Raw genomic sequence first — 27081 nt, forward strand, 5'->3', positions numbered from 1 at the left:
CGCAATCACTACAAACCAGTAAAAGTATGAAATGGCCTATATCTGTACTCGACTGTACTGATTTTTACTCGACCAGTCTGAATTGGTCTGAAATTTACTTGATAATACTCGAGTGTAGTCTGAACTATACTTAACAGTCTGAACTTGTACTCGACCTATACGTAACCATTTTATACGCGTCTGAACCATGCTCGACCTAGTCTGAACCAATCTCGACCTAGTATGAACCATACTCGACCTAGTCTGAACCATACTCGACCTAGTCTTAACCAACCTAGACCTATTTTTTGTATCTATCTATTGTATTTCATCAATTTAGGAACTGTTTTTAACAACAGCTATTTCCCCTTGCTAGAAATTCGAACAAGAATTTGAAATTAAAAATGTATTCAATATAGCATTGAAACCAAAATTTCACAATAAACATAATATAACTTCATCACCATATTCATCAACACTTATAAACATAATATATATCACCTTTAAAATAAAAATAAAACAAGCTGATCAAATAATCTCAAAACTGAATTGTGACTAATATTTTTAATGTTATTCAAAATTTTTTGAATGTTTCAGGTATATTTTATAGTTACTGGACATTTTTCACCATTAACTTAAGCCTCGTATAGATTTATGGTGTCAGTTGAGTTTAGTTAATAATGCAGTTAACATTTTCTTTATTAAAATATATATAAAATAGCATATAAAATAACTTAATAAATTTAAAAAATGACACCTTTGTTTTGTTAAACCAAGAATTTGATATAATCATGATAATAGAACTTTCATAGTAATCCTGTGATAAACCTTTAAAAAAGGAAATGTGTTCCAAAGTTACAGTAAAAATTTATTTCAATTAAATTTAAATAATTTTTGTCAGAATTAAAGACATGGCATACAAGAAGCACTTTAATAAGCAGGTTTAATTACCTCAGTACATGTGTGTTTTACAGGTAAAAAGAAAGCCCTATTTTTCTTAAACTCATGTATTACTTATCTAGTGAATTCAAAAGGCCTTGTAATTTAAGTTTCATAGGATGTTGGAATTTTGAATGAATGTTATTTAGAATTTAATACTCTCTGACCAGGTGTGATCTTTTCATGAGTTTGCTCCAAGCAGAAGGTATTATTTTATACTTCACCACTAATCAGAAGAACAATTTTATTAATTTCTTTAATTTTTATCCCTTTTTGATATATATTGTATATAATATATCCCAAATTATAATAATAGATATATTTCTAAAATAAGGTTTTTAGGAAAATTAATTTAAAAAAAGATACATGCCAAAGAAGAAGCACCTTAATAAGGTTAAATACCCTCAGTATAGGTGTGTTTTTTAGGTAAAAGAAAATCTTTTTTTAACAAAACTCTAAAACTTTAAAATTAATATAATTAAATTATTATATAAGGTAATTTGATTTAACTATCTCTATTCGATAAATCTGAGAATCATGTAAGAATGTAAAAATATGTTTTTATAATATATCTTTATTTTATTGTGGCTGTTGTCATGTCAGTTAAAAAGAAATTTATTTTAACAGTTAAAATTTAGAAAAAGTAGAGGTTATTTGGTCAAGTATGGTTCAGACTTGTCGGGTATTGTTCAGACCTTTGGTCGAGTATGGTTTAGACTGAAAAAAATAGGTCGAGTACAGGTCGAGAATGGGTTAAGACTGTTTCAGACTGGTCGAGTAATAGTTCAGACTATTTTCAATGGCAAAGATAAGGGTCAAGTACAAATCAGTACAGTCGAGTATGGTTAAGACTGGGGTCGAGTAATGTCCAGTAAAATTCAGACCAATTCAGACTGGTCGAGTAAAAATCAGTACAGTCGAGTACAGATATAGGCCATTTCAGACTTTTACTGGTTTGTAGTGAATGTTGCATGGTTTGTTTAATGATAAGTAATGGGATATTGAAACCGACGTGTCTGCAAATTTCAATGCTTGGCAATGTTCTTAGATCACACAAATCATTTTGAACTTAGAGGTCATTGTTAAACGTTTTTTTATGTCATCAGTGTTGGTATTTTTTTCTTTTCAAAGCACAATATGGATTTCAATTCGTTTTATATCCAACCAAATATTTACATCCATGTATCATGAAGAATTGTTTTATTTAAAAAAAATACATATGTACAATTAAGTGTAATATGCTGAAAACAGTCCCAAGACCCTTTTATGTAGAAAAGTACGTAATAAGGCTTTTATAAATTTGTTACTCACGGCCTTTGTCATTTGAAGATGACATAAGGTGAACAGTACATGAAAAGATCATATAGATTTTGAAAAGTAGGTCGGCCATTATGGTCCACATAGCTTAGTATAATCAGGAAATACTCCAATTAATTGATTTAGAAACATCAATTTTTTTTCTATGTCATGGTCATTTCCGTTTATATCATATGTCACAGATATTCTGATGAAATTGTAAACAGTTGTACAAAGAATCACTTACAGGGTTACTCGGTCCTTTCTTTTGGAACAGCTGTATGGCTATTGGCATAAGACGTTTAGCATCGTTAAAATAAAACAGAGCCAAGGGACAAGTCATCTGCAAAAACAAAAAGGGAAATGTTCAGTAATAGTGTTCTACTTCTTGGGCTTCGGTCCCTGACTATTTATTGTTCTGTTAATCTTCGCTGGACCTTTATTTGTTAACACTTGTATATTTCTTCAAGGAACAGTTTAATGAGATTCATTATTGATGGAACCTCACACACATTTGTCTTAAATAGTATCTTATCTTCTATCTATTTCTCAAACTTGCAATTGATGACAGATCCCTGATAGTTTCTATTTAATATAATTTCTTCTTGTTCAACTACAGCAATTTTATAGAATGCCATAGTGTATAGACACTTGCATCTTGGACTTTAAATTTGATTTGTGTCGATTCATTGCTTCTCAAAACATATGCTCTAATCTCCTTTATTCACACCTTACCTTGCAGTTTTGTTTTATTTCTGTCTAGAAAGTCGAACGCAACGTTCAATTGTAATGCAAAAAATTAAAACAACTCGCGTTATAAATTTCATGCATCCGAAGATCTTTTCTTGTTGTACCATCATCAGCAAAGATGTTTTTCATCGCTAACTGTGTCTCCACTTTGCTACGTTTTTGTGCATATAACATATCTAACCCATTTCAAGTTTATTTTAATAGTTGTTCTAAAATGTTGCTATTAGTTTGTTAACTACATGAATTTTCTTACAAAATATGTTTTATCATCATCTTTCTGTTAATTTGATATTTTTGAGACAATTATGGTTTGAGTGATATTTGAATTCGCTAATGTAATCTATATAAAATTGGATATAATATAGATTAATTTCATTGACATAAAGATATTCTTTTAACTAATATAGTATATTATAACTGATATATGCAAATCAGAGATACGTCTCCTGCTCTGCAAAAATCACCGACGATACGAACCTACATACAATTAAAATGTTTCAATTGGTAAATCAACATATCGCACTCCTTTATGTAAAACTGATAAGCATTATATGATCACTTACTTTAAGATTTTCAGTCCTAGTTGGACAATCTTCCAATATTGCCAAGTTTGTCATGAAGAGCTTTTTTCCTTCAATGGCTTGTTTTATTGTTTTGCCTTCTAGAAACGGTTTGATCATATCTTCTGTGACTGCAAAACTATGAAATAGAAATATAAAAATATTTTTAGAAATAGATTTGAATTTAAGATTTTCATTTTGGTAAATTATATCATCAGGTAAACAGTTTGATGTACATTTGGGTCTCAATTTTGAATAAAATGCAATAGGTGGAGAAAAACAAAATTAATTAAAATAAAATGCAATAGGTGGAGAAAAACAAAATTAATTAAAATAAAATAAAATTCGAAAAATAAATAATAGTATTTAGAAGACTGATAATGCTGACTTCATCCTATATCAAATATTTGTCAAACCAAGCTTACTTTTAGGGTATCGCAGTGCACATTTCTATTAGTAATGAATTCAGGCAGCTAAGTCTCTGTCTTCCGAACTTCATATCATCGTTGAAATACTTTGAACCCTGAAACAGACAGGAAACAGTAACAAGTTTTGTTTATGTTACTTTGAATGATAAACGTAAATCTTGTAAAGCGCTTCGTACTCACATAATTCATTAATTGTTATTTTCGTTTATAAGCTCTAGTGGTGGACTTCTAGACCACGAGGATATCTGCAAATCAGTAGTCCAAGTTTCGGTTCTGTCATGATGTATATCATACCATTATTCAAAGTCTCCGTGAATAGAAATTTAGACATTATTAAGAAACTAATTTTTAAATTCCTTCAAGCAATATGACTTTGATAAATTTGGTTATTCTTTTTTTGTTTATGTTTGGTTTTTAAGCTCCTCAAATTATTGATAAAATTCAGAACTTTTCGGAAAATTTGCATGCTTTTAATTGATATTTGCTGTCTATGTTCAGATTGTTCAGTAGTTGTTATTTACCTGTACCTAACATAACCATACTGAATTGTCTAACAGCTACTGAATAGTAATAGGTTGACCGCAATCCAAATATATATATCAACAGCACTGAACTTACAACAAGACAATGAATATAAAATATTAAAAAAATACTACAACTCTTAACAAGACTTAAGGTTAAATTAAGGATCAAGACTTTTCAGATGATGTTAAGATCAAAATAACCGTTTAAAAATATAAGTAACCCGTTTTGATATACAGCTGTGATTAAATATCAAGGAAGCCAATACATTAGTGTTTTTAAGGAAAAAAAATATTGCTTTATTGAAATTTGCTGCTATAAAAGTTAGGACATCCTTTTACCTCTGTCATATAAGTGAGAGAAATAGTTATCTATAAAACTAGGCTGAACCAACCATTTTCGCGAAATTGCCTGTACCAAGTCAGGAATATGACAATTGTTTTCCATTCATCCGTTGGTTATTTAGTCTAACGTTAGATTGTGTCAGATGTTATAGAATAAATTCTCTTTTTTTTAATTACCTCGGTATTTTTGTTAGTACTTTTTTGTCCGGGTTTGATAATACGTATGTCCTTTTTGGTTTTTCAAGCTAAATGTTTGTATAATATTTTAAGTTTTCACATATTATGGCTTAAAGCATTACTAATTGGAAATTAATTGTCGACATGTGTTCTGACATTTCTTTTATAATTAAAACAGTGGTCGATGCCTCTCTCATTTGACTATAAGTTTCCGAGAGTATCATAAGCTAGCTAGTTCTGTAAATCTGGTACCGGTATGAGAAATGGATATTGTTTTTATGAAATTTACTGTTATCACATTTTACAAATCTTTTGAAATCAGGAAATTTACCTCTCTGATTCCATTTCTGATTTTGCGATATATTTGATCCATTTTTGTTTTATCAGCTTTGAAACGTTTGAAAAAGATTTGGATTGTGAAGTAGTAGGTCATCTAGCATCACTGAATAGAAACGTTAAAACCGAATTAACATCTGGTGAAGTAAAATTGGTATGATTAATCACTTTTAAACTAAATTTTCAACTAAACAGTCAAATTGATCTAAAAAGCTCTTAAAAAACTAAACAATATATTACAGTCATGTTCAGTCGTTCAGTGGTTTTATCAGACTGTGGTTTTTAAGTATTGTTAAGACATTTAAGATTTAATTAATCTTGTTTCTCAATTTGTGTTGCAGTTTTCAAACCAATTGATGTAGAAGCTGGTACATTTTGACACTGTTTTATTATACTTATTCTTTCTTTTCAAAACAAGTGGAACATAACAAGTGGAATTCAAAACTGTAATTATCAAGGCAAAATACACGAAAAAAAAGCAACAACAAAACGACAGACATGTTCTCAAAATACTCTTGACATATGTATACTTACGAGTGTGAAACACGAACCAAACAGAAAAAGAGGATTTTTACATTGTAAGTTAAATCAAGATACCAGTATTTCATGTCAAAGATTTTCTATAGTATGAAGATATGCGATCAGCGGATGTATACATATTTTTTTAACTCACTTTCGTAGGAAGATGTAAGTAACTATTTTATCTATAACATGTATAAGTCGTTACCTGTGGAATTCCAAACACTTTAGTATACACTGTTTTGACGTCGTCAACTTTCTTCCATTCTTTTTCTTTTCCCTTTTTCGTCAGTTTAATGCTTTCTATTCCATATTCTGCGAGTTTCGAAAGCAAAACGTCAGCCTGTAAACAGCGAAAATTCTTCTTAATTATTTTTGGACATCTAAGCATTTCCTATTTAGTCTTTCAATTCATTTATGCTATATAGATTTCAACAAATGTTTGACTTCCTGTAAATAATAATGTTCAGTAAATCTGTTGAACGTGGGAGACAGTTGAATGTTACTGAAATGAGTGTGAAGTCTCTTATGCTTTGCATCCTTTTATGATTTGCTTTTCTGGTCACAACCGATCTGAAAGATTCCTTTTTTTTTCCTTTTGAATTTAACATTTTCATCTTATATTGTGTAGTATCACAACGTTAACTGTCTCATGTTAGAGGATGATTTGATGCTCACTATATGCTACACCACGCCAAATGCTAGTGGTGCCTGTACCAAATCAAAGTACAAATAAAATGTTACCGATGATCAAATTACGTTAACCGATAAAGAATATACAGTGGTTAATTAACCAAACAAGATCTACTTTGTATACGTGTTTATATTTGTTGAAAAGTTTGAGTTTGCTTTATATGGAGGTTTGAAGATTTCTACAAGAATAATTTGTGTAAATTAAAAATCAAAACGATCGATTTGGTTTAACCTGAAATTGAAGGTTCCTGATATTTATGACGTCTTATTGACATATCAAGTGACCTGTCTGCACTAAAGTGTCTAGATTATATTAATCTGTTCATTTTTATCAATCAAATCAGCATTATTTTGTAATATTTGAATAAGTTAACTATTTTTACAATTGCAGCGTACATTAGAGCAATGTGTTATACTCTATGATAGGTTTTGCATCAAAGTACAAGGATTATACTTGTCAAAAATCCAATGAAACATTTCATTTATGTCCGTTTTCAGACGTGTGTTTCTAAGATGAAAGTCGCAAATTGCATGAAAACCATTTATGAGTACACATGAAGACTCTTCCTAGAACACATACAAAAAGTAATCTTTATAATTAAAGTCAAGAAGGAGAATAACAACACGTTTATTTGTTAATTACTTATTTTTTGTGAGTCTGGAATACGCATCCTCATAATTGCATTTTTTTTTTAAATTCTATACAAGTTCTATCCGATATTTGCATCAATTATCGGATTTTCTGTATCAGACAAAAGTATCTTGAAATATGCCAAAGAAGTAATTAGTGTACACCTTTTACGTTCGGTTGTGTTTAAAACTTGCTTTTAACTACATGTATACATGGATTATAACTTATAAAAACTAATAAAATATGAGATTATCATCTCGCTTCAGATTTAATTGTTCAAATTAAATTTCTATTTAGTGGTTGTAAAATTTTATTCATTAAGAATTAAATATATGGGTAGCTATAAAGGGAAATGAACAAGTAATGATCGGTGCAATTGATTACAAGTAACTAGATTAATTATTCTCCTAAACGGTTGTTGTAAAAAAAATCCTTTCCTGATTTAATAACATAACATGTAAAGATAGCATAATTTGATTTTTAAATAAAATATTTCCAACAATAATATGTGTATTTAACGAGCAAACAAATTACGCAGTGTATGTCCCTTCGTCATGCTTAAATGCAATTGGCAGGGAAACGGTATGATACGTCGGTTATGTCGGGTAATATTATTTTATTGGAAATCTCCAGTAGAACAGACGAATGTTTCCCCTAACTTACTTACACTATCAGTTTGAATTCGTTGAGTTGGTTGATGTTTATTTAATCTTTTTCATCTGTTAAATAACCCGAAAGTACACAAATATCATCATTCAAATATACAATCCATTTAACAAAAAACTAAATGTCAAAAGTAGTGTACACTGATATTGTCTCTCTATATAAAACCGTGAAAATTAAAATGTATACAAAAAATGTATAAATCAAATTAAACTCCGCCACATACATAGTCAGGATTAAATGCGCCAATTGGTCTTGTAAAATTTTAAAAATGATTTAATATCTTTTCAGAACTTAACAATCAGTTAGAATTCAACAGATTAAATTCAAAATTTCATTTAGATGTCTGGGAAAAATATCCCCTTAACAAGTTAAAATAACTGAATATCAGCAATACATAGAAAAATCATTGCTATGATTGCCAATGAGACAATTATCCACCAGAACCGAAATTTCGTCATTTCAAGCAAATTTTAGTTTTTTTTTTATCTAAATTTAACGTTTGCAAATGCTAAACTTACAAAATAATGCCATGAAAATGTCTCGTCTTCCGGTAACATTTTAACCTAAAAATATAAACATTTAGTATCAAAGTTATAGGCCATATGCTATGTCAGATATAAATTAATAATACAAGTTTCTTTAAATGCAAGTTTTAATCAAATAACAATTATTTCTCGTTTCAACTTATTAATGCCAACGTTTCAGCTACGAAAAGGTATATTTTCTCTGTTTCAGTCAGGACAATTTGCAGTTCTAAAGACTGACGCCAACATCATAAATGCATTGTAAATCAAAAACTAACGTCATGGAATTGAAATTTTTTGAAAATTAAATCATTTCTGTTGGCGCGTTATTGCGTTATTTAACTTACTTTACATAATTGGTTTTGCACACAGTTGAAGGGCAATCAGTAATCGTAAGTTCCTTACATGTGAGTCATGTGGTCTTTGACTGATAGCTGTCTGGTTGACTTTTTTTCATGTTTTGGATGCATAAAAGACCCTTTGAAAAGTGGTTCCAACTGATACTGATTTTATATATTTTAAAAATGTAAATAGGGTGCAATGTCAACATGGTAAAACATTTTTTTGTAATCGGAAATTCTATGTACGTATGACTTTAGTATGTATGTAGTTTTGCTTACTGCCCCTATTAAATATACCATTATCACAATAAAATAGCATGATGAAAATAGTGATGAAGATAAGGATATTTATGTTAGAAGACATACTATTCCAAAATGAGTATATCGATTAAGTAACATGTGCATAAACAGTTTCCGTGATAAATTGAAAAAATTCACCTTCAGCATTAGAAGCAAATGATAACAGGAAAATAAAATCTTCTTACAACAAATGAAACATGCTGGTTGCCAACTGTAAGCTAAATTAGTATAGCTTCTCTCTACAAGTATCTTATCCTATCTTAAGGAGAGATAAATCGTTAAAAAAATCACTCTGATTCAAAAAACAATTCTCTGAAACTGACGTTATCAAGATGCTTGATTTCTTAATTGAAAACATATTTGTTACGTTTGGAGGACATGTTTTCAAAACAAATAATTGACATTCTCGTGAGAACCAACTGTGCTTCTCTTCCTGCCGATTTGTTCCTTTATTTATATGAGGCTGACTGCATACAGGAACTTATAAGAAGAAAAACAACAGTTCGCAGTTTTTTTTAACTTCACTTTCCGCTATATAGATGATGCTCTCACTAATCATATATAAATATTTCAAAATGTTGTTATTATTTTGAAAGCATCTATCCCATCGAACTTGCAAAAAAAGATACAACAGATACAGTCAAGTCTGCCTTATATCTGGACTTACATCTTAAGATTATCTGAAAATTGACAATGAGGGTCGGCTGGAAACAAAACTTTACGACACAATAGCTTCCTAATTGTGAACTTTCCATTTCTATGTGGCAACATTCCAGCAGCGCCTGCATACGAAGTATATATCTCACAGTTGATACGATATTACATGGCTTGTTTTTCTTAACATGATTTCCTTAATACAGGGCTGCTGCTCACAAGAAATTCATTAAACCAAAAGTTCCAAGTGGGGAAGTTGAAATCATTTCTTCGTAAATTTTGCTGACACCATCACGAGTTGGTTGACCGTTATGGATTATATATGTTAGATATGAGAAAGATATGTTATAATTGTCGTTACTACAATCCCGTCCCCTTTTCTCGAATGTGATCTGAGACCAAGTTTTTGGTGAGGTTCTTGTTGCTCAGTCTTTCGTTTTCTATGTTGCATTTTGTGTGCTGTTGTTTGTCTTTTTCTCTTTTAGCCATGGCGTTGTCAGTTTATTTTCGACTTGTGAGTTTGAATGTCCCTTTGGTATTTTTTCGCCTCTCTTCTTCTTTAAAACTCCCAAAAAATATTAAACTGACTTCGTGAAAATATTGTTCGTCTGTCTGTGTATCTCAAACAATGCTACCGTTTAATATAAGTAATTTCTTTGAATCATAGACAAGTTTAAAGAACATTAACAAGATTTGAATAAAAAAAATGTTATTACATGTATGGCTGCAATGGAAAATAAGAAAACCATTTGTAAATGACTAGATTTAGGTGGAAAAAATAGAAGCTTCATTTACAAAACACATTAAAACACAATATAGGTTTCAATATCCATATAATTTTAGGAACTACTACTTTACTTTTTTAAAAAGAATATACACAAAGAACCAGAGACCATAGAACATTTGTCACGTTTATTAAGGAGTTGTCATATGGTCTCCAGTCTCTGGCATGCACTTATTTGATAATCGACTGTATTGCTATCTTAATAATATTTTTTGTTTTTAAAAATCAAGCGATAGTAGTACACCGATGTTCAAATATCGTAAATCGATGTCTGTAGTCAGTTGAGACACTGACGCATTATATCGGTCAACTTATTCATATCTGATTGATATCGCTGGTTGCATATGTATCATCCCAATATTTCTGTTGCATATTCTATTGAAGAAATAATTATGGTAAGGACATGAGAAAGATATTTAAGCGAACATCTTGACAACCAGGCTCTTCATTATGAGTTTTTTGAAGTTTCAATATCGAGTACACAAAGATAGGTTCTTTCATTAATGATGTAGATGTAAATGTGGGTTTTGCTGTGACTCGAAGTTCTCTAGTTCGACGATCCAAATAAGGCTTTTTGCATACACATACACATTTTTAATTCAGAGTTTGAAAAACCATACCGATTGTTGACACTTTATTTGTATAGTAACTCAGTCGGTCTTGTTTTTGAAGATTATTTCATCTTTTCACAAGGTTTTCATCCTAACATCAGTCCTATACGAATTATCATAGCGAATAAAAAGACATTGAGGTAAGGTTTGCATGATACCTGGATTTTTTTTTTAGTGATATCATACCAATATGATATATCATTTTGTTCAGGGAGGAGAACCCGATCATTTAATGAAAAAAAATCGAATATCGACCGTCCCGTTTCTCTAGTTCGACGATCCAAATAAGGCTTTTTGCATACACATACAATGTTGTTTGAGACTTTGTCTGATAGAACAGCAACACATCTGTCGTGAAGAGAGGATAAAGCAAAAACAATTTCGGGCTCCTGAGCTCATTTTGCATCGTAGGTTTTGAATGTAAAATTAAGTTAATCTAAAAGAAAACTGTTCTTTGGTCGGGTTGTTGTCTCTTTGATATATTCCCCATTTCCATTCTCAATTTTATTTAAATGGATCATGTATAAACATAAGAAAAAATAAAGGAGATGATCACTTGGTCCAATTTTACATCTTATGTTGTTTATGTATTTAAACTCGATTGCTATGTCCGTGTCTGTAGTTGCGTTCAGAATTTCAAATACTGCTTTCTATGTATGCGTTTTGCTCATTGATGATGACCGTCTGTTACCAATAAATGCTTACATCTAAGTCATTTTGTTTCTGGTGGATAATTGTCTAACCGGTGTATGTCTGTCCAAATTCAGTAACCATCCATTCAGTGATTGTCGTTGGTCGCAGGAAGCTAACTATAGGTATTTTTTCTCATTGAAGGCCGTGTGTTGATGTACAGCAGGAGACGCCTGTCTTGTCAACACACACAGTTTAGCTTCTGTTCGATTTCATGCAATTTTTATCATTTTTTGTTCTTTTTCAAATCAATTAACGAAATTATAACATACGTAAACTACTGTCTTCTTTACATAAAAATAACCTTACCTGAGCAGGTAGTCCGGGTATCTTAACCTCTAACTGATATTCCTTATGTAAGACCTGCATCTCTAACCTTCTTGATTCTTTCATTGGGTCGTTTTGGGGTAAACTTGTTTCATTTACGAAAAAGTAATGATGGTTTTCTTTGATCCATTTCAATGCTGGAAATATAGTTGTGAAACTGTTTCCCTTATTGGTGACTTCAATCAAATCTAGATACCAGTTAGCACTCGACCCATTGTTGTCTCTCCACAGCTCCATTTCTGGACTTCGGAAATGTGAACTTCAGATTTGATAGAAAAGCTTTCCAACTTACCTCTTTTAAAATCACTTTTTAAAAAGTTAGAAAGCTTGCATTCTTTTGTTTGTGTTTCATCTTTTCCATAAAGTATTATATGGACATGCGCATGCGTCCCAGCTCCCTTTTTGTCTCCAGTCTGAACCGTTATCTTATACTTTGCAATTGTACCTGAAATTTTTAAAAGCATATAATCCATTCGCATGAGTAAAAAATATATTTTGCTTCTTTTTAATTCAGAGTTTGAAAAACCATACCGATTGTTGACACTTTATTTGTATAGTAACTCAGTCGGTCTTGTTTTTGAAGATTATTTCATCTTTTCACAAGGTTTTCATCCTAACATCAGTCATATACGAATTACAATAGTGAATAAAAAGACATTGAGGTAAGGTTTGCATGATACCTGGATTTTTTTTCTCAGTGATATCATACCAATATGATATATCATTTTGTTCAGGGAGGAGAACCCGATCATTTAATGAAAAAAAATCGAATATCGCCCGTCCCGTTTTTTTTTTTTTTTTTTTATGTGTGAAAATATCAAAATTGCGATTTTTGACGTTTTTATGTGAAATTGTTTTTTGAACTCTTCTTAATAAATAATGTATGCAAGTGACAATAGAAAAATAAAACTTATTAAAACAGTATGATGAATTGTGGTCCATTCATTAATAATAAATTTTAATTCAAAAGTTCATAAAAAAGTACTAAAAACAAGATTTGTTTGGGGGGGGGGGGGATAAAATAAAACCATTGCCAAGGCAACAAAAAGCCAAAACATATGTCCCCGAACTCGATTTCACGGGAATGCGCTTTATATATTAATCATGTCATCTCAGTGAAACGCAAAAATACGTTTTTTGTGGATCTGCAAAGAAGATTTCACATTGACAGTCATCTTTGATCGCATCTTTTTTCAAAGAATCATTTTGTCTTGTAACACTTTAGGATTGATCATAACCAATGAGAGAAATAGTGATTAACTTACCTTTTATGCCCACATCTATCAGTCGGAAGGGAAGGTGTTTTATTATGGTCATACTTGTGTATTACATGTACAAGTCTCTGATTTTGAAAGAAAGTTTTAACACTTATTTTCCTTCAGTGCTTCAAACTGTAAATAGTTATCAAAGGTACATATTTTGAATCTTAGGATAACATTCTGATTACAATTCAAAGTAATGAAAATTTCCCCATGTTTGGTAAATTGTTTGTATGCAGCAATTGGATGAAAAAACATCAGTTTTGACTATTAAAGTCATGTACAGCAGCCGTGTTTATTCCATTCATTTCAATCTGGACACTTACAAATATTATACAAATATTTATGACTAAGCAGGAAAAAGCCCTGTAGGAGAAAGACAGATTACTGGTATGATTTGTCCATTTGTTACACCATGTTCAGATTTGGACTCTTTGACCAAACAAACGAACTGCATGCTCTTATACATGGGGATAGACGAAACAGAAGATGGCCAGGATACACAAATGACCAGCTGTATATGTATTGTTCATATAATAAGTGATGTGGTTATGTAGACCTGTAATATGAAAATCTTTCACATACGTTAATAATATAAAATCAGTTCAATGAAGTTCACCTAAGGAATAACGGTACTGTAGTTAAAGAGTTGCCACCGTCAACTGGCGATTTGATGGTCGCAAATGCAGTTTTACTGGCGCACGTAGCGGAAGCAGTAAAACAGACATTTGCGACCGTCAAATCAAAATTGACGGTGGTAACTCTTCAACTACAGTACTGTTATTCCGATTTTAATGCATTACAAAAAGAAATAATACGTTAGAGCTTGAACAAATGTATAGATTTGAAAGAAAATAAAATTCCGCGAAACTTCATTGATGATTTTGGTGCAAAGGCGTCATGGCTAAACGTGACGTCATACAAACTGAAGGTTATTATGTTACTTCTACGATTCAAATTTGAATGAAATCACATCAAAACGGCGATTTTGAGATAGGTGTTGTTTTATTTTCGATAATACTTTAGTGATCGAACATTTGTTGATCCAAGCAATTCAAAATAGCGGGTCCCTCGTTAGTTTAATTAGTTGAATTCGAGTTAACTCCCTGTGTACGCAAACCTTACCTTCAGTACATTTTTCAACACTTTTTCCGATTTGTTATACCCTTTTCATTCATAAATCAGATCTATATATATTATTATTATTCTTATTACATGTATCATGGGGTAATATTTATGCGGGTCACTTATAAAATGTAGAGCATATATAACATGATAAATGAGTTCACGATGTTTGTGAAAATAAATCTGTAAAATGATTACAAGATATATATCTATCAGATATATCAAAAATATACTTCATATTAATAATTGCAGAAATGAAGTCAAAGTTGGTGTTTTTCTGTTGAAGAATTCCACATATGCATATGTAAAAGCTAATCAAATGTACCAGGCTTATAATTTGGTACACAAGACGCGCGATTTGTCGACATAAGACTCATCTTTAGCGGTCTCGCTTCTTTTAGAGTGAGCGTGAGTCCCTCGGTATTTTCACCTCAATTTGTATTTTGTCAATTATTTTTTGTCAACTACTTTTTGTGATCACATTTAGTTCCGTTTTCATTATTTTTGATTATTTTTCGATAGGACTATTTAATGCAATGATACTTGAAAGTGTTATGTAGCTAAAGATTTTGAATGACAGCTTATATGATTAAACATATTTTTCTAGAAGTTATCGATTTTTAAACTTGGCAGATTAACTAAGGAACTGACTTAATGACTTTTATGTAAAGCTTGTGTATCATCGGCCTGGATCTAGATCACACACCAATAACCCCTATGAAAAAATGAAACACCAGCTGAGAAGTCAGTACTTATGTATTGATATGAAATATCATTGATACTGCTTTTTTTTGTTAAAAAAATATTCAAAATCGAACATTAAAATTTTACGCATAAATAGGTAAGCCGAATTTGGCTTAGTTTTTCTGAATTTATGGTTTAAATACTCTTCAATTCGTATTTGATACGGCCTTCAAATTGTGTCTTATCGCGGCCACTAATGATTCTGGTGTAGACAAAACGCATGTCACGGTAACAATTCTTTAGTCTGGTATCGTTGAAGGTTGGGTTTTCTTTTTAAACCGTTTCTACACGACACAGGAAAACAGCCCTAACTAATTTATAGTCGAAACTACTTTTAGGTCGTGACTTTGTATCTGTTGTCTCAATCAAATTGTTGGAAGCCGTACTTTGACCTTTAATTGTTTTAACATGTTTAAATCACGTTATTTGGCCTATGGCGGAAAGCTTTTTCACTGACATTAAAAATTAAAAGATGTCTTTGAATATGTCGTCGTTCAATTCCTTATTTAGCTTTCTAAACGCAGCTATGCTGTTAACTGTCTACTACAAAAGATTGTATGATATCCTGAATATGTATTTTGATTTTGTTTTGTCAATTAAACGTTTGCCTTTTATCTCCCTTCTCATATGTATAACATCATTAACATGATCGTTAAATGCTTGAGTGACTCTGTCTTATTGTGGTTTTATCAACATGATACCCAAAAGGTAATATAGTCTATAGGAATGACATTCTTGACATACTATTAAAAAAGTCACCGATTACATCGATGATTTTGAACTTTAAATCACAAGCAACAATGCACATACTATGCAGTTATATATTTCTGTACCTATCGTATTTCCGTGTGGTTTAGATCTGATTTATAAACAGATTAACTATAAATTGATTCAAGTATATGATTAGATTGTATATGTTTTTGGAAGGATAGTTAATCGTGATTTAGAAAGTTAAAGCAATGTAGGAAAAATGGACACACTTTCCATGTACATCTTGCAAATTGAATGACTAGAAGTAAACAATCCGTGTAATCGTTTTTTTTTTATGCCCTTCTTAAATCTCTTAAATTGTATGGTAATGATAGAGAATTGAGATAAAGTAAATGATAGAAGAAATATGGTTCACCTTACCTTTGCTCTTGCTATTCGACATGACTATTTGACAATTTCTTTTCCAAAACTAAAAATATACATATATATATATATATAATTCTAAGTAAGGATGCACTTTCGCCAAGATTTGTCATTTTTATAAACGGACGATTTAGATCTTCAAGTATTGTATATAAATTTGTGAAGTCGTAGGCTTTTTAACAAATCTTTACTTTGAATACTGTAGATTTATTATTATTGATTTCGTAGTAGCAGGTGAACAATTTTCAACGAAGTTCAAATATTATATAGGCATGTTTGCAGAATTTTGTAAAACCACGAAATCAAATATCAACGAAAATACATGTTTTGCTTATTTCACGAAAATTGGTATCCACGAAAATAAATGAACCGACCGTAGTTCGAAGGAGGATATTTAAATTCAACTTTCTGTCAAAAGTAAAAGAAAAAACAAAACCAACATATGATATGTGAATATCACATGGCCTTTGCTTGAGGTTGGGCTACGATAAAACAATTATAAAAACCTAAAAGGAGAAGAACAAATGGGCCACTTTTGATCTCATCAATTCGATAATCAAAACTTATTATTATAAATCTACCACTTAATATCATTTACATGTTAATTTGACATAAGTCCCGTATACATCAGTATTCCTGGTTTTGATTTTTAATATTTGCATTTAAGCTATCATCAGACTTCTTGATTTCAAAACAAATTGCTGAAAAATTATCATTCCGCGATTTTGTCATTAATACTTAAAATTCCCCCAGTGGAACGTTTTGCCCTACAATGTATTTTATAAACAATCATAAACAATGAATTTTTGCGTGTAATGTTTTGTTTTGTTTGGCCTTGGCTCAAAGTTTTTTTTTTTTTTTTTTTTAATTTTTTAAATGGTTTTAAAATGGCTACTTTTGTCAAATATGGCAATTTCAATATGTTTATGACGGCAAAGTGACATCACAATTGACATGCCTGCAGAATAATCAAAACTGTCAAATAATTTTAATATCTTTGTAGTTTGAGGGGCCCATTACTGGCCCTAATAAAGCCTCTGCCTTTTAGTAAAAAAGATATAAACTATTTTTTTATCCTATCTACGGTTGCACAATACAAAAATGTATTTACTTCCAATCAGAAAACTTAAAACTGGCGTGAATTCCAACATCTACTAATAAGGTACATTTGCATAATTAGGTTAGAGCTTGTCACAAACAAATGAATTGTTATAATCTTGTTCATACACAATGACAACGGCAATTGAAAATTCAATATTTTTTAATTTAAACATTTCATATTTTTTTAATTTGTTTATTTTTTCTTACATATTATCCAATGTTAAGTCAATCGTGCTATTTTCAAATGTAAAAACGTCATATTTAAATTGTATTTATGTTGTATATAAAACATAAATTTGTACCATCCATAAAGAAAGTCTGTCATGCAGCAACATACATTTTTTTTCATCACAATACAAAAAAAAAACCACATTACAGTCCCACCAGGTTTGCTAATAACCACCAAAAAAACGATGGATTTTAGTCAAAATCTTTAAATTTTTTGGTTTTCTCCGGATGAAAAACGTACACTATCTAAGCTTTGTGCGTTCAAAGTAATAATCAAAAGCTGGGATCTTTTATTTCTCAATCCAAAACAACATGTCATTTGTTATTGATGATACAAAAATATCTGATATGACATTAAGGTGACAAATAAAAGTAAGGAGCTCATTTCGTACGGATGAAAAAGCATCTCGTCGTTCAATATAGTTATATGAGACGTATCACCTATCATTTATATTATTTTCAATTTCTTTGAAATCTTGGTCTCAATTATTTTATACAAATTCTATGGCCTTCTTTTTTTTTTTTTTTTTTTTTACAAACTATCATTTATTTTATAGGTAACTGTAATGTTCATAAACGTTGTTGTTTGGAATTAATTGAAAATTCAAATAATGGCAGTTGTTCATAATGATTCATTTTAGTTGATATTACATTCTAGAAGTCTTCAATTACAGCTCCAAACTAAACTTTTGTATTTCCCACATCATTTCTTGACGTATTTTTCTAAAGTTGCTTAGTTTTTTTCACTACAACCTCTTAATTAGCATGCATGTATATTCAAATTTCCTGATAAAGTTCTATCTATTCAGTGTACATTTTGATTGTCAAACTTTTAACCTTTGTATTCATTCAGTAGATAAAAAAGATCGTTTCTTTAGTTTTTTGCAGAAAAGAACTTTGACGTAATTGCTTTTTTTATATTCTGGCTTGAACAATCTTAAAACCTATTCGATTTTAAATATCCAAAAGATGCTACTAGCGGGAAAGTGTTGAATACAAAGATATACAAAAACTAAATGAAGGGTTTGTTTTTACTGTAAGTAAGTTATAATTTTTTATTTACCTGGAAATATCAGATATTGTTTCCTCTTTGTTATGAATACAACAATATGTCGAATGATGCTGAATTGTTCTGAATGCTTTCTCACACTGACACGATGGGTGCAGTTATATACATTTAAATATACATCTAAATATATTCCCTCATTTTTATTGGCTGATCGAGTCGCATGTTTTTTTTTAAATGTCTTGTAAAATCCGTTTTAAAATAATCATTTATGCGTATATTAAACATTAAACTTTAATCATATTTTATTTTCAAATTCGGAGCCCTTGTGGGGCATACAGATACATACATGCTATAAGATAGCAATAAGATAAACTATGGTCAGATATATGATATAAATTTGAATAACTATATTAAAAGGTTTAAGTACAGCTGAAATCCTTCGTATAATGTCAGAATACAATGTTACAGAAATAATTTGTGAACATATAGTAAGGAATATCTACAATGAACCTCATCCATATCTTAAATCCATATACATTAAAAAAACAGATGCTGAGAAAATGTCAATGAGCCATCGACCCATCAATAAAGAAAAACAAAACAATAGAAATCCATTACCATATCTGCAATCTGTTAAGGATGTTCGGTACTCTTGTTTTTTTAACAATTTATTAGATATTTAAATCCTCTGGTTTTATCTATGTAGTGCCATTAAGGTGGATGCGGGGGTCTTAAGTAAAATCATTTGTCAAAATGTAGTTTTTATCGTGCTTTTTTCCAAAATATAATAAAAAGTATAGGTTACCGGACTTTTTTTCACGCTACAGGTTGTGCAAAATTGTCAGATTTTGTATAGATTTTGCATGGAAAATCCAATTTTGTGTGATAAAAAGAAAACTACACCATAGAATTTTAAGATTAAATGTGAGATGATAGCTCGATAGCTCTTATAACAAGCTTTCTGATAAGAAAAAGAAAAAAATTGTGTCACTGGACTTGTTTTCTTGCTACATATTAAAATAGGTAAATTCATAACACTTTCTATTATAAAAATAACTTTATCTGAGTTATCTCCCCTACTATCTGAGGTAGCTCCCCTTATGTGGCAAAGTTGAAAAAAAAACGAATCAAACAAAATTAATGTGTTTTTTTTAGAAAAAAACAGCCGTAAATATGATAAAACACATAATTTTCTATATTAACATGAAAAGTCTTACACATGAATTACATACTACTCTCAAAATTTGCACATATCATTAAAGATCTAGACCAATTGTTATCTGCTACTTCAAAATCCAAGATGGAGGAAGACACCCCAACCAACTTAAACAAATTTTGCGCGCTAACCCTTACTTCTCTTTTCATAATTTTATTACATATACTCTTAAAAAGCCTTCTTTTAAAATCTTATAAAATCCTCATTATTGTTTTATATTTTTGGAAAGGAAACACGTGCCAATGTTAAGAGAGACACGGACCTTTTAAAATTTTCTGCTTTTTAAGTTCATTTATTTATATACTATCAAATTATAACAGTGTTTTGAAAAGCTTGTTATTGCTAGATTGGATCCTACTTCATTTGCGTTTTTCTTGCTTCTTTTTCATTTTTGAAACATTTAAAAAATGCATGTAGCATCCAGCTAAAAAGAAACCGAAAACATTTTGTCAGTGTTTTCTGTCAAAAAAAAAAACAAAACACACCTGCATGCTTAATAAATTGGACACAAAACAAATGAACGACACTTTTGTATGCCATGTATAGATAATAGTCGTTTAAATCAAATGTTTTGTATATGTTTTGTCTTTGTGATTAGAAAAGTAAATTGATGCAGTTGATTTTTTCATTATTTTCAGATTTTAATAGATCACGTTTACTCCATTCGAATTTTTATAATTAAGTACAGTCTGAATAATCTGTTCATACGAAATTTGAATTGTTCTCAAAATGTATTTGTTTTCATTCACTAACAAGTATCTTTGTAAATGTGAGGATACACATTTTAAGTCCTTTTTGGTCGTAAAGCTCTTTAATCGTTTCAGTTATTATACATCCCTGGCTTTTAAACATTCGGCTTGGATCGTACCAATGCTAAAAAGGATAAACTCAGAAACCTGCTTCGGACGCATGCAATTCAAAAAGTGTTTTTTTCTTTATTTATGGAGAAATTATACTTTTATAACACAAAATAATGTATAATTATAATAACTTTATCATACAGAATGATATACCTTATATATATTTATTTCAATCATTGGTGTCGTGTCTTACAAGAATAGCAGACTGGTTATTTACATTTTGAATCATATTCACAGGAGTAAAACATGGTCTCGTTCGACAAAAGATTTACCAATTCACTTGAAAAACCAAAAAATCAGCCGAACTCAATTACCTGCTTGGAAACCTGTACAAATAATCCATGAAGAAGAGAAAAAAAGAGAACTATGTGTGGAGAGTTGTCTCATTGGCAATCATACCACATCTTCTTATTTTTATATACTAAATTTATATTGATTTCAATTGATATTTTATAGTGTGTCTTTCTATGTTGTAATGTTACACTACTACTTCAGGTGGGGTGATGGTTGGCACCTGTTAAAACGTTTAAACCCGCTGCATTTGTTTGCACCTGTCCTAAGTCAGGAACCTGTTGTTCAATGGTTGTCTTTTGTTGATGTAGTTCATAAGTGTTTCTCGTTTCTCGATTTTTGAATAGATTATACCGTTGGTTTTCCTGTTTTGTTTTACACTAGTCATTTTGGGGTCTTTATAGCTTGTTGTTCGGTGTGAGCCAAAGGCTCCTTGTCGAAGGCTGTACTTTGACCTATAATTGTTTACTTTTTACACATTGTGACTTGGATGGAGAGTTGTCTCATGGGCACTCATACCACATCTTCTTATTTCTAATTATTAATTAAACTAAACAAAATATCAGAGTATTGATTCGATGAATGAAGTAAAATTGATTTTTTGCTTTTACCTATATAAATCATACAATAATAAAAGAGATGCAAAGATACCAGAGGGACATTCAAACTCATAAGTCGAAAATAAACTGACAACGCCATGGCTAAAAAAGGAAAAAGACTAACAGACAAACAAAAGACAAACAGCGTGGATTTGTTTTTTTAGTTTTGAAAATTCAAAATTTCAAAATTAGAGTAGTTTGATACTTGCTACCAGTTTTAACGCTTACATCCGGGTATCCTGGTTCCCGGTACTACGTTCCAGGTATATGATAATAGCCATACGCTGTCACGAGGTCCTGGTACTGGGTTATAATGATATATGTGTAACATACTGAATATATAGGTAATAAAAAGTGTATAATAGAGTAGGTGTATACTGGAGTTATCAATGTAAATCTACACTTGTATTGTTATGACATACTAATAGGATGTCCTGTTTATACAGAATCACATTTAAAAAAAAAACACGGAATGTATTTTTAACATTCTTAATCAAATATGTTGTAATTCGATTCTGTGAAAATAGGTGGCATGATTAAAGTTACGGAAGTATTGATATATTTAGAATTCCTGGTAAAGAAATGAAACACACATAATTTTTACGTTTTGAATAATTTGTTTAACACTTGTACGTCTATCAATCTGTCCATCTATACATTAATCCATCCGTCCTACGAACCCACATATGTTGCATAGTGTGTCCGTCTCAATCCCACGTTCTCAATTTTCAGGCAAGATCTGATATGTATTGCGTGGTATTAGAACAGTAAATGTGTGAATATTCAAAGGATTTTTTAATTTTCGACAAATAACAGAATGATGACCTTTGTCAGTTTTACAAAATTATGCACACAGGGTACATAGTTTGTTCGGTTAACTTCTCGTACAGTTTTCAAGAAATCAGAACTCAACGTAAAATTTTCAAATTGATCTTTTGAAGTTTTAAGTTTCTCGAGCCACAAACCTTCTGTTTTATTTCTATTCAATTTATGTCTAGAAAGGTTTCCAAACGTTTCAATAGTATTAAAGGGTATACTTATATCTGTGCGTGTCTTTAAAAACAATTGAGTATCATTATTTTAAGCGAACCTTTATGATCCTATCATTGAATTCTCTAAGCATACATTTTCAATTCAGATAATTCTCAGGGCAAAAAGAAAATAATGAATCAACATGCATTATTGATTAACCTGTCTTTGTCTTTCCTAAGTTTCAGTTTTCAAACAAAATAAAGCGTACTCAGATCTCCTGATCCTAATTTGAAAACGAGTTGTTTTTTAAATCAGTCTAATTACTTACATGCAGAGGTACTGAAATATCCAATTTTACTGCTGCTACAATTAATAGAACCGGGTCGGTGATACAGCATAAGTCTTTATGATTTACAATTGAATTTGAATATTGGTAATAAAACAAAAGAGTTTGTAGAAAATCGTAATACAGAACTCCTTAAATAGAATTGAGGTGTACCCCTATTTATATCAGTCAAGAAGTAAGTACTTGATGTGGTAATATCTATTATTTTAATGCGTAATTTGGTCAATAGCCTAGATTTCCTTTACGACTATATTGCATTTACTACTTAAAGTATGACATTCGTTAAAATTCTTGGTAATATTTAAGAATATGCACATGTTTGAAAACTATCAAGTGCAGTTTCTGTAATTTTCCGAAAAATTTTAAACGTTATTTGATCACTTAAGGATGTTCGCTCCTCTTGTTTTTGATTTTTTGCCAGATATTCGATATCCTCTGGACTTATCCGTATAGTGCCATTAAAAATTTATGCCCGCGAACACCTACTTTTCTTTTCATAATTTTGTTACATATAGTTTAAAAAGCTATATTTGAAAATCTTTGAAAATCCTTGTTATTTTTTCATTGTTTTTGAAAGAAAAAAGGTGCTAATGTTAAATGTATGAAAAATCTAGAGAAAATCATTTCCCGCCAAATTTTCAATGGCTTATATCTCGAAAAAAGCACACGGACCCTTCATTTTTTTCTGGTTTTTTAGTTCCTTCATTTATAGACTATCAATTTATAACAGTCTTTTAAAAAGATTGTTATTTTGAAATAGAGTAGAGAACATCCTTAAACACATTACATATGTGTAACAAGAGGAATATCATATTAAAATATATACAAACGGTTCAATTCAATGATGGATATGAAAAAGAATAGATTATCAGAGAGACAATTCGCAAAATTGTCATGAGTTTACTAATTAACAATGATATATTTTTCTAAACTTTAGCATTACAAAGTGTTAATAAGCATACATTTTTTTTTTATATAGAGCATAATAAACAGAAATATAATTATTTCATATGTCTACGGTTTCCGGAAACTTACACCCAAAAAGATAGTGATATTCAGTACCAATACCAATCTGATATCAGCGGCATATTTTTTCTTCGTTAGGAATATTTCTCCATCTCATTTTCTATAGGTATTTTCAAATTACAACACCTTAATTTGATAGTAACTGGTCGTTCTTCTGTAGATACTTTCATAAGGTTGTTTTCTAGATTATATTCCAATTTAAACGGACTATAAACTTTCCTCTCAGTGAATTGTCTGTTCGACTACACCATTTTTAGATAAAACGATCTATGAATGTTTGTTTAACAGTGACTCTTAATCGAACGGAATCAACTGGCGATTGCTGAGTCAAATTTTAGTTAAAAAGGCCGAAGATATCAAAGAAATTATATAATTAGAAAATAAATTAGATCCTCCTTCCTTGGATTCTTCTCGATATTTGGTTTTAATTATCTTTATGTTTATATCGGGTCGAATGACTATCGACAGTCTTCGAAAGTAATATCGATGGTTAATTAAATGGGGTCTAGTCACGAAGTTCCGATACATTATAACGAGTCAATGCATTGTGAATTGTTTATTCTATTATAAACAATGTATATTTGTGTATTGGTGAGTGAGCGCAGCGAGGATAAAAAGAGCTTCACATTGTGTGAAGCGGTTGATATTTTTTTCGATACCGGACACAGAAAATCTGAAGATCAGCCGTTTATCATGCTATTTCTGGTCTTTTTCCCCTCGTGTAAATACATTTTTACCTATGACGAAAAATATTAAAAATTTCTCCTCAAGCATTGTGACGTCACTTATAAGTTCTGCTTATGTTCTATGCCGTGATACAAAAAATGCAGAGCTACTGGACAGGGTGATATCGTCATAGGGAAGCACGATAAGTATTATTAGACATGCGCATCTGAGATTTATTATTGCACATCCGCTAAGACATCTGAGATGTATTATGACACGTCCGCTTAACCATCTAAGATGTATTATTACACGTCCGCGTAGCCATTTGAGATGTATTATTACACGTCCACTCTGAGATGATCAATTTATCGGGTTGTATTTGCGTATTTTGCGTGATAGAAACAAGTGTTTTCTTTCTTTCACCAGCAAACCTGAAGATGACTTGATAAGTTCGGGTTGAACTTATTCATTCGTTATGAAGTCTGTGATATGTTTCAAAGGGACATTCAACCTTATAATTCGAACATGAACTGACAACGCCATGTCTAAAAAAGAAAAAGACAAACAGACAAACAACAGTATACAAAACACAACATAGACTCAAAAGACTGAACAACACGAACAACACTAAAAACTGGGGGGGATCTCAGGTGCTCCGGAAGGGTAAGCAGATCCTACTCCACATGTGGCACCCGTCCTATTACTCATGTTAGTACAAACCTGGTGATGAGTCTAATTCGGTACGTCACATTCGGTTCAAAGGGGACGGAATTGTTGTTACGACAATTGGAACATATCCGTTGTCATCTGTGAAACAGATATTCCATAACGGTTAACCAACTCGTGATGGCGTCCGTAAAATTTACGAAGTGACGATTTCAACTTCACCACTTGGAACTCTTGGTTTAATAGCTTCGTTGTGAGCAGCAACCTTCTATCAATGAAATCATGAATGAAATACAAGCCCTGGAATATCGTATGGAGAGATATATACTCCGTATACAGGCGCTGCTGGAATGTTGCTACATAGAAATGGAAAGTTCACAATTGGGAAGCTGAAATCATCTCTTTTGTCGAAAAGTTTTGTTTTCAACCGACCCTCATTATCAATTTGTAGATGCAAGTCAAGATATTAGGTAGACTTAACTGTATCTGCTAAATCCTTTATCCCAAGTTCGACAGGATAGATGCGTTCCGGTTCCAAATTTTGAATTATTTAGTGAGAGAACATCATATATATAGCGGAAAGAGAAATTAAAGGATACTGCTAACTTCTTTTCTTTATTACATGCCGGCTCAGCCATCTGAGAAGTATTATTACACGTCCGCTTAGCAATCTGAGATGTATTATTACACGTCCGCTTAGTCATCTGAAAAGTATCATTACACGTCCGCTTAGTCATCTAAAAAGTATTATTACATGCCTGCTAAACCATCTGAGAAGTATTATTGCACGTCCGCTAAGTCATCTGAAATGTTTTATAACATGTCTGCTTAGTCAACTGAGATGTTTTATTACACGTCCGCTAAGTCATTTCAAAAGTATTATTACACGTCCGCTTAGTCATCTGAAAAGAATTATTTCATGCTCGCTAAGCCATCTGAGATGTATAATTACACGTCCGCTTAGTCATCTGAGATGTATTATTACACGTCCGCTTAGTCATCTGAGATTTATTTTAACAAGTACGCTTAGCCATCTGAGATGCATTATTGCACGTCCGCTAAGTCATCTGAAAAGTATTATTACACGCCCGCTAAGCCATCTGAGATGTATAAAAATACACATTCGCTTAGCAATCTGAAAAGTATTATTACATGCCGGCTTAGCCATCTGAGATGTATTATTACATGCCCGCTTAGTAATCTGAGAGGTATTATTACACGTTCGCTTATTCATCTGAGATTTATTATTACACGTCCGCTTAGTCATCTGAAAAATATTATTACACGTCCGCTTAGTCATCTGAAAAGTATTATTACACGTCCGCATAGTCATCTGAAAAGTACTTTTATATGCTCGCTAAGCCATTTGAGAAGTATTTATTACGCGTTTTAAATGTTTTTAAAATAATTTTGGCTTATTGTCGTGAAGTAGAATTGACACGCGTAGTGCATTGTGATATCGGTACCAACACTCCCAAATTCATATGAAATCTTCAACATATGCCTGAAGTATATGTTTTATCGCGTTCGACCACTCTGCTAAAAACGGTTGTATAAAACAATAATCGTTCTTAGAAACATGAACTCGAAGACGTGCACTTGGCGTGGATAAACTAGCTTTTGAGATCTCGGCGTCATCCTATTTACAATACCAAACCAAGTGGGTAATACGAAGCATTGTCATTAATTAACATTTGTCGTTGGCAATCATATTAAATTTTTAACAAAAATACTCTCCTCTGAAACCATTGGACTCAGTTCAACTGGT

The 27081-nt window shown here is 31.2% G+C and overlaps 1 protein-coding gene across 2 annotated transcripts in view; it reads right to left on the reverse strand.

The window, feature by feature from the left end:
* The window catches only part of LOC127726391 (allene oxide synthase-lipoxygenase protein-like), a 40845-nt gene extending 17780 nt beyond the window's left edge, over window positions 1–23065 (reverse strand). The window contains exons 1-8 of one of the 2 annotated variants that reach the window (XM_052233791.1): window positions 22938–23065; window positions 16331–16379; window positions 12054–12516; window positions 8359–8403; window positions 6059–6193; window positions 3950–4047; window positions 3528–3663; window positions 2462–2557 (exon numbers count right to left, since the gene is read on the reverse strand). In XM_052233791.1, coding sequence (XP_052089751.1) covers window positions 2462–2557; window positions 3528–3644 — 213 coding nt within the window. In that variant the 5' untranslated portion in view covers window positions 3645–3663; window positions 3950–4047; window positions 6059–6193; ... (2 more) ...; window positions 16331–16379; window positions 22938–23065. Of the gene's footprint in view, window positions 1–2461; window positions 2558–3527; window positions 3664–3949; window positions 4048–6058; window positions 6194–8358; window positions 8404–12053; window positions 12517–16330; window positions 16380–18725; window positions 18946–22937 lie in introns of those variants that run through there. The other variant, XM_052233790.1, reaches the window with a different exon arrangement.
* Window positions 23066–27081: the final 4016 nt, after the last annotated feature.

Source organism: Mytilus californianus, unplaced genomic scaffold (assembly GCF_021869535.1).
Source record: "Mytilus californianus isolate M0D057914Y unplaced genomic scaffold, xbMytCali1.0.p SCAF_17, whole genome shotgun sequence".
Classification (NCBI taxonomy): Eukaryota; Metazoa; Mollusca; class Bivalvia; order Mytilida; family Mytilidae; genus Mytilus; species Mytilus californianus.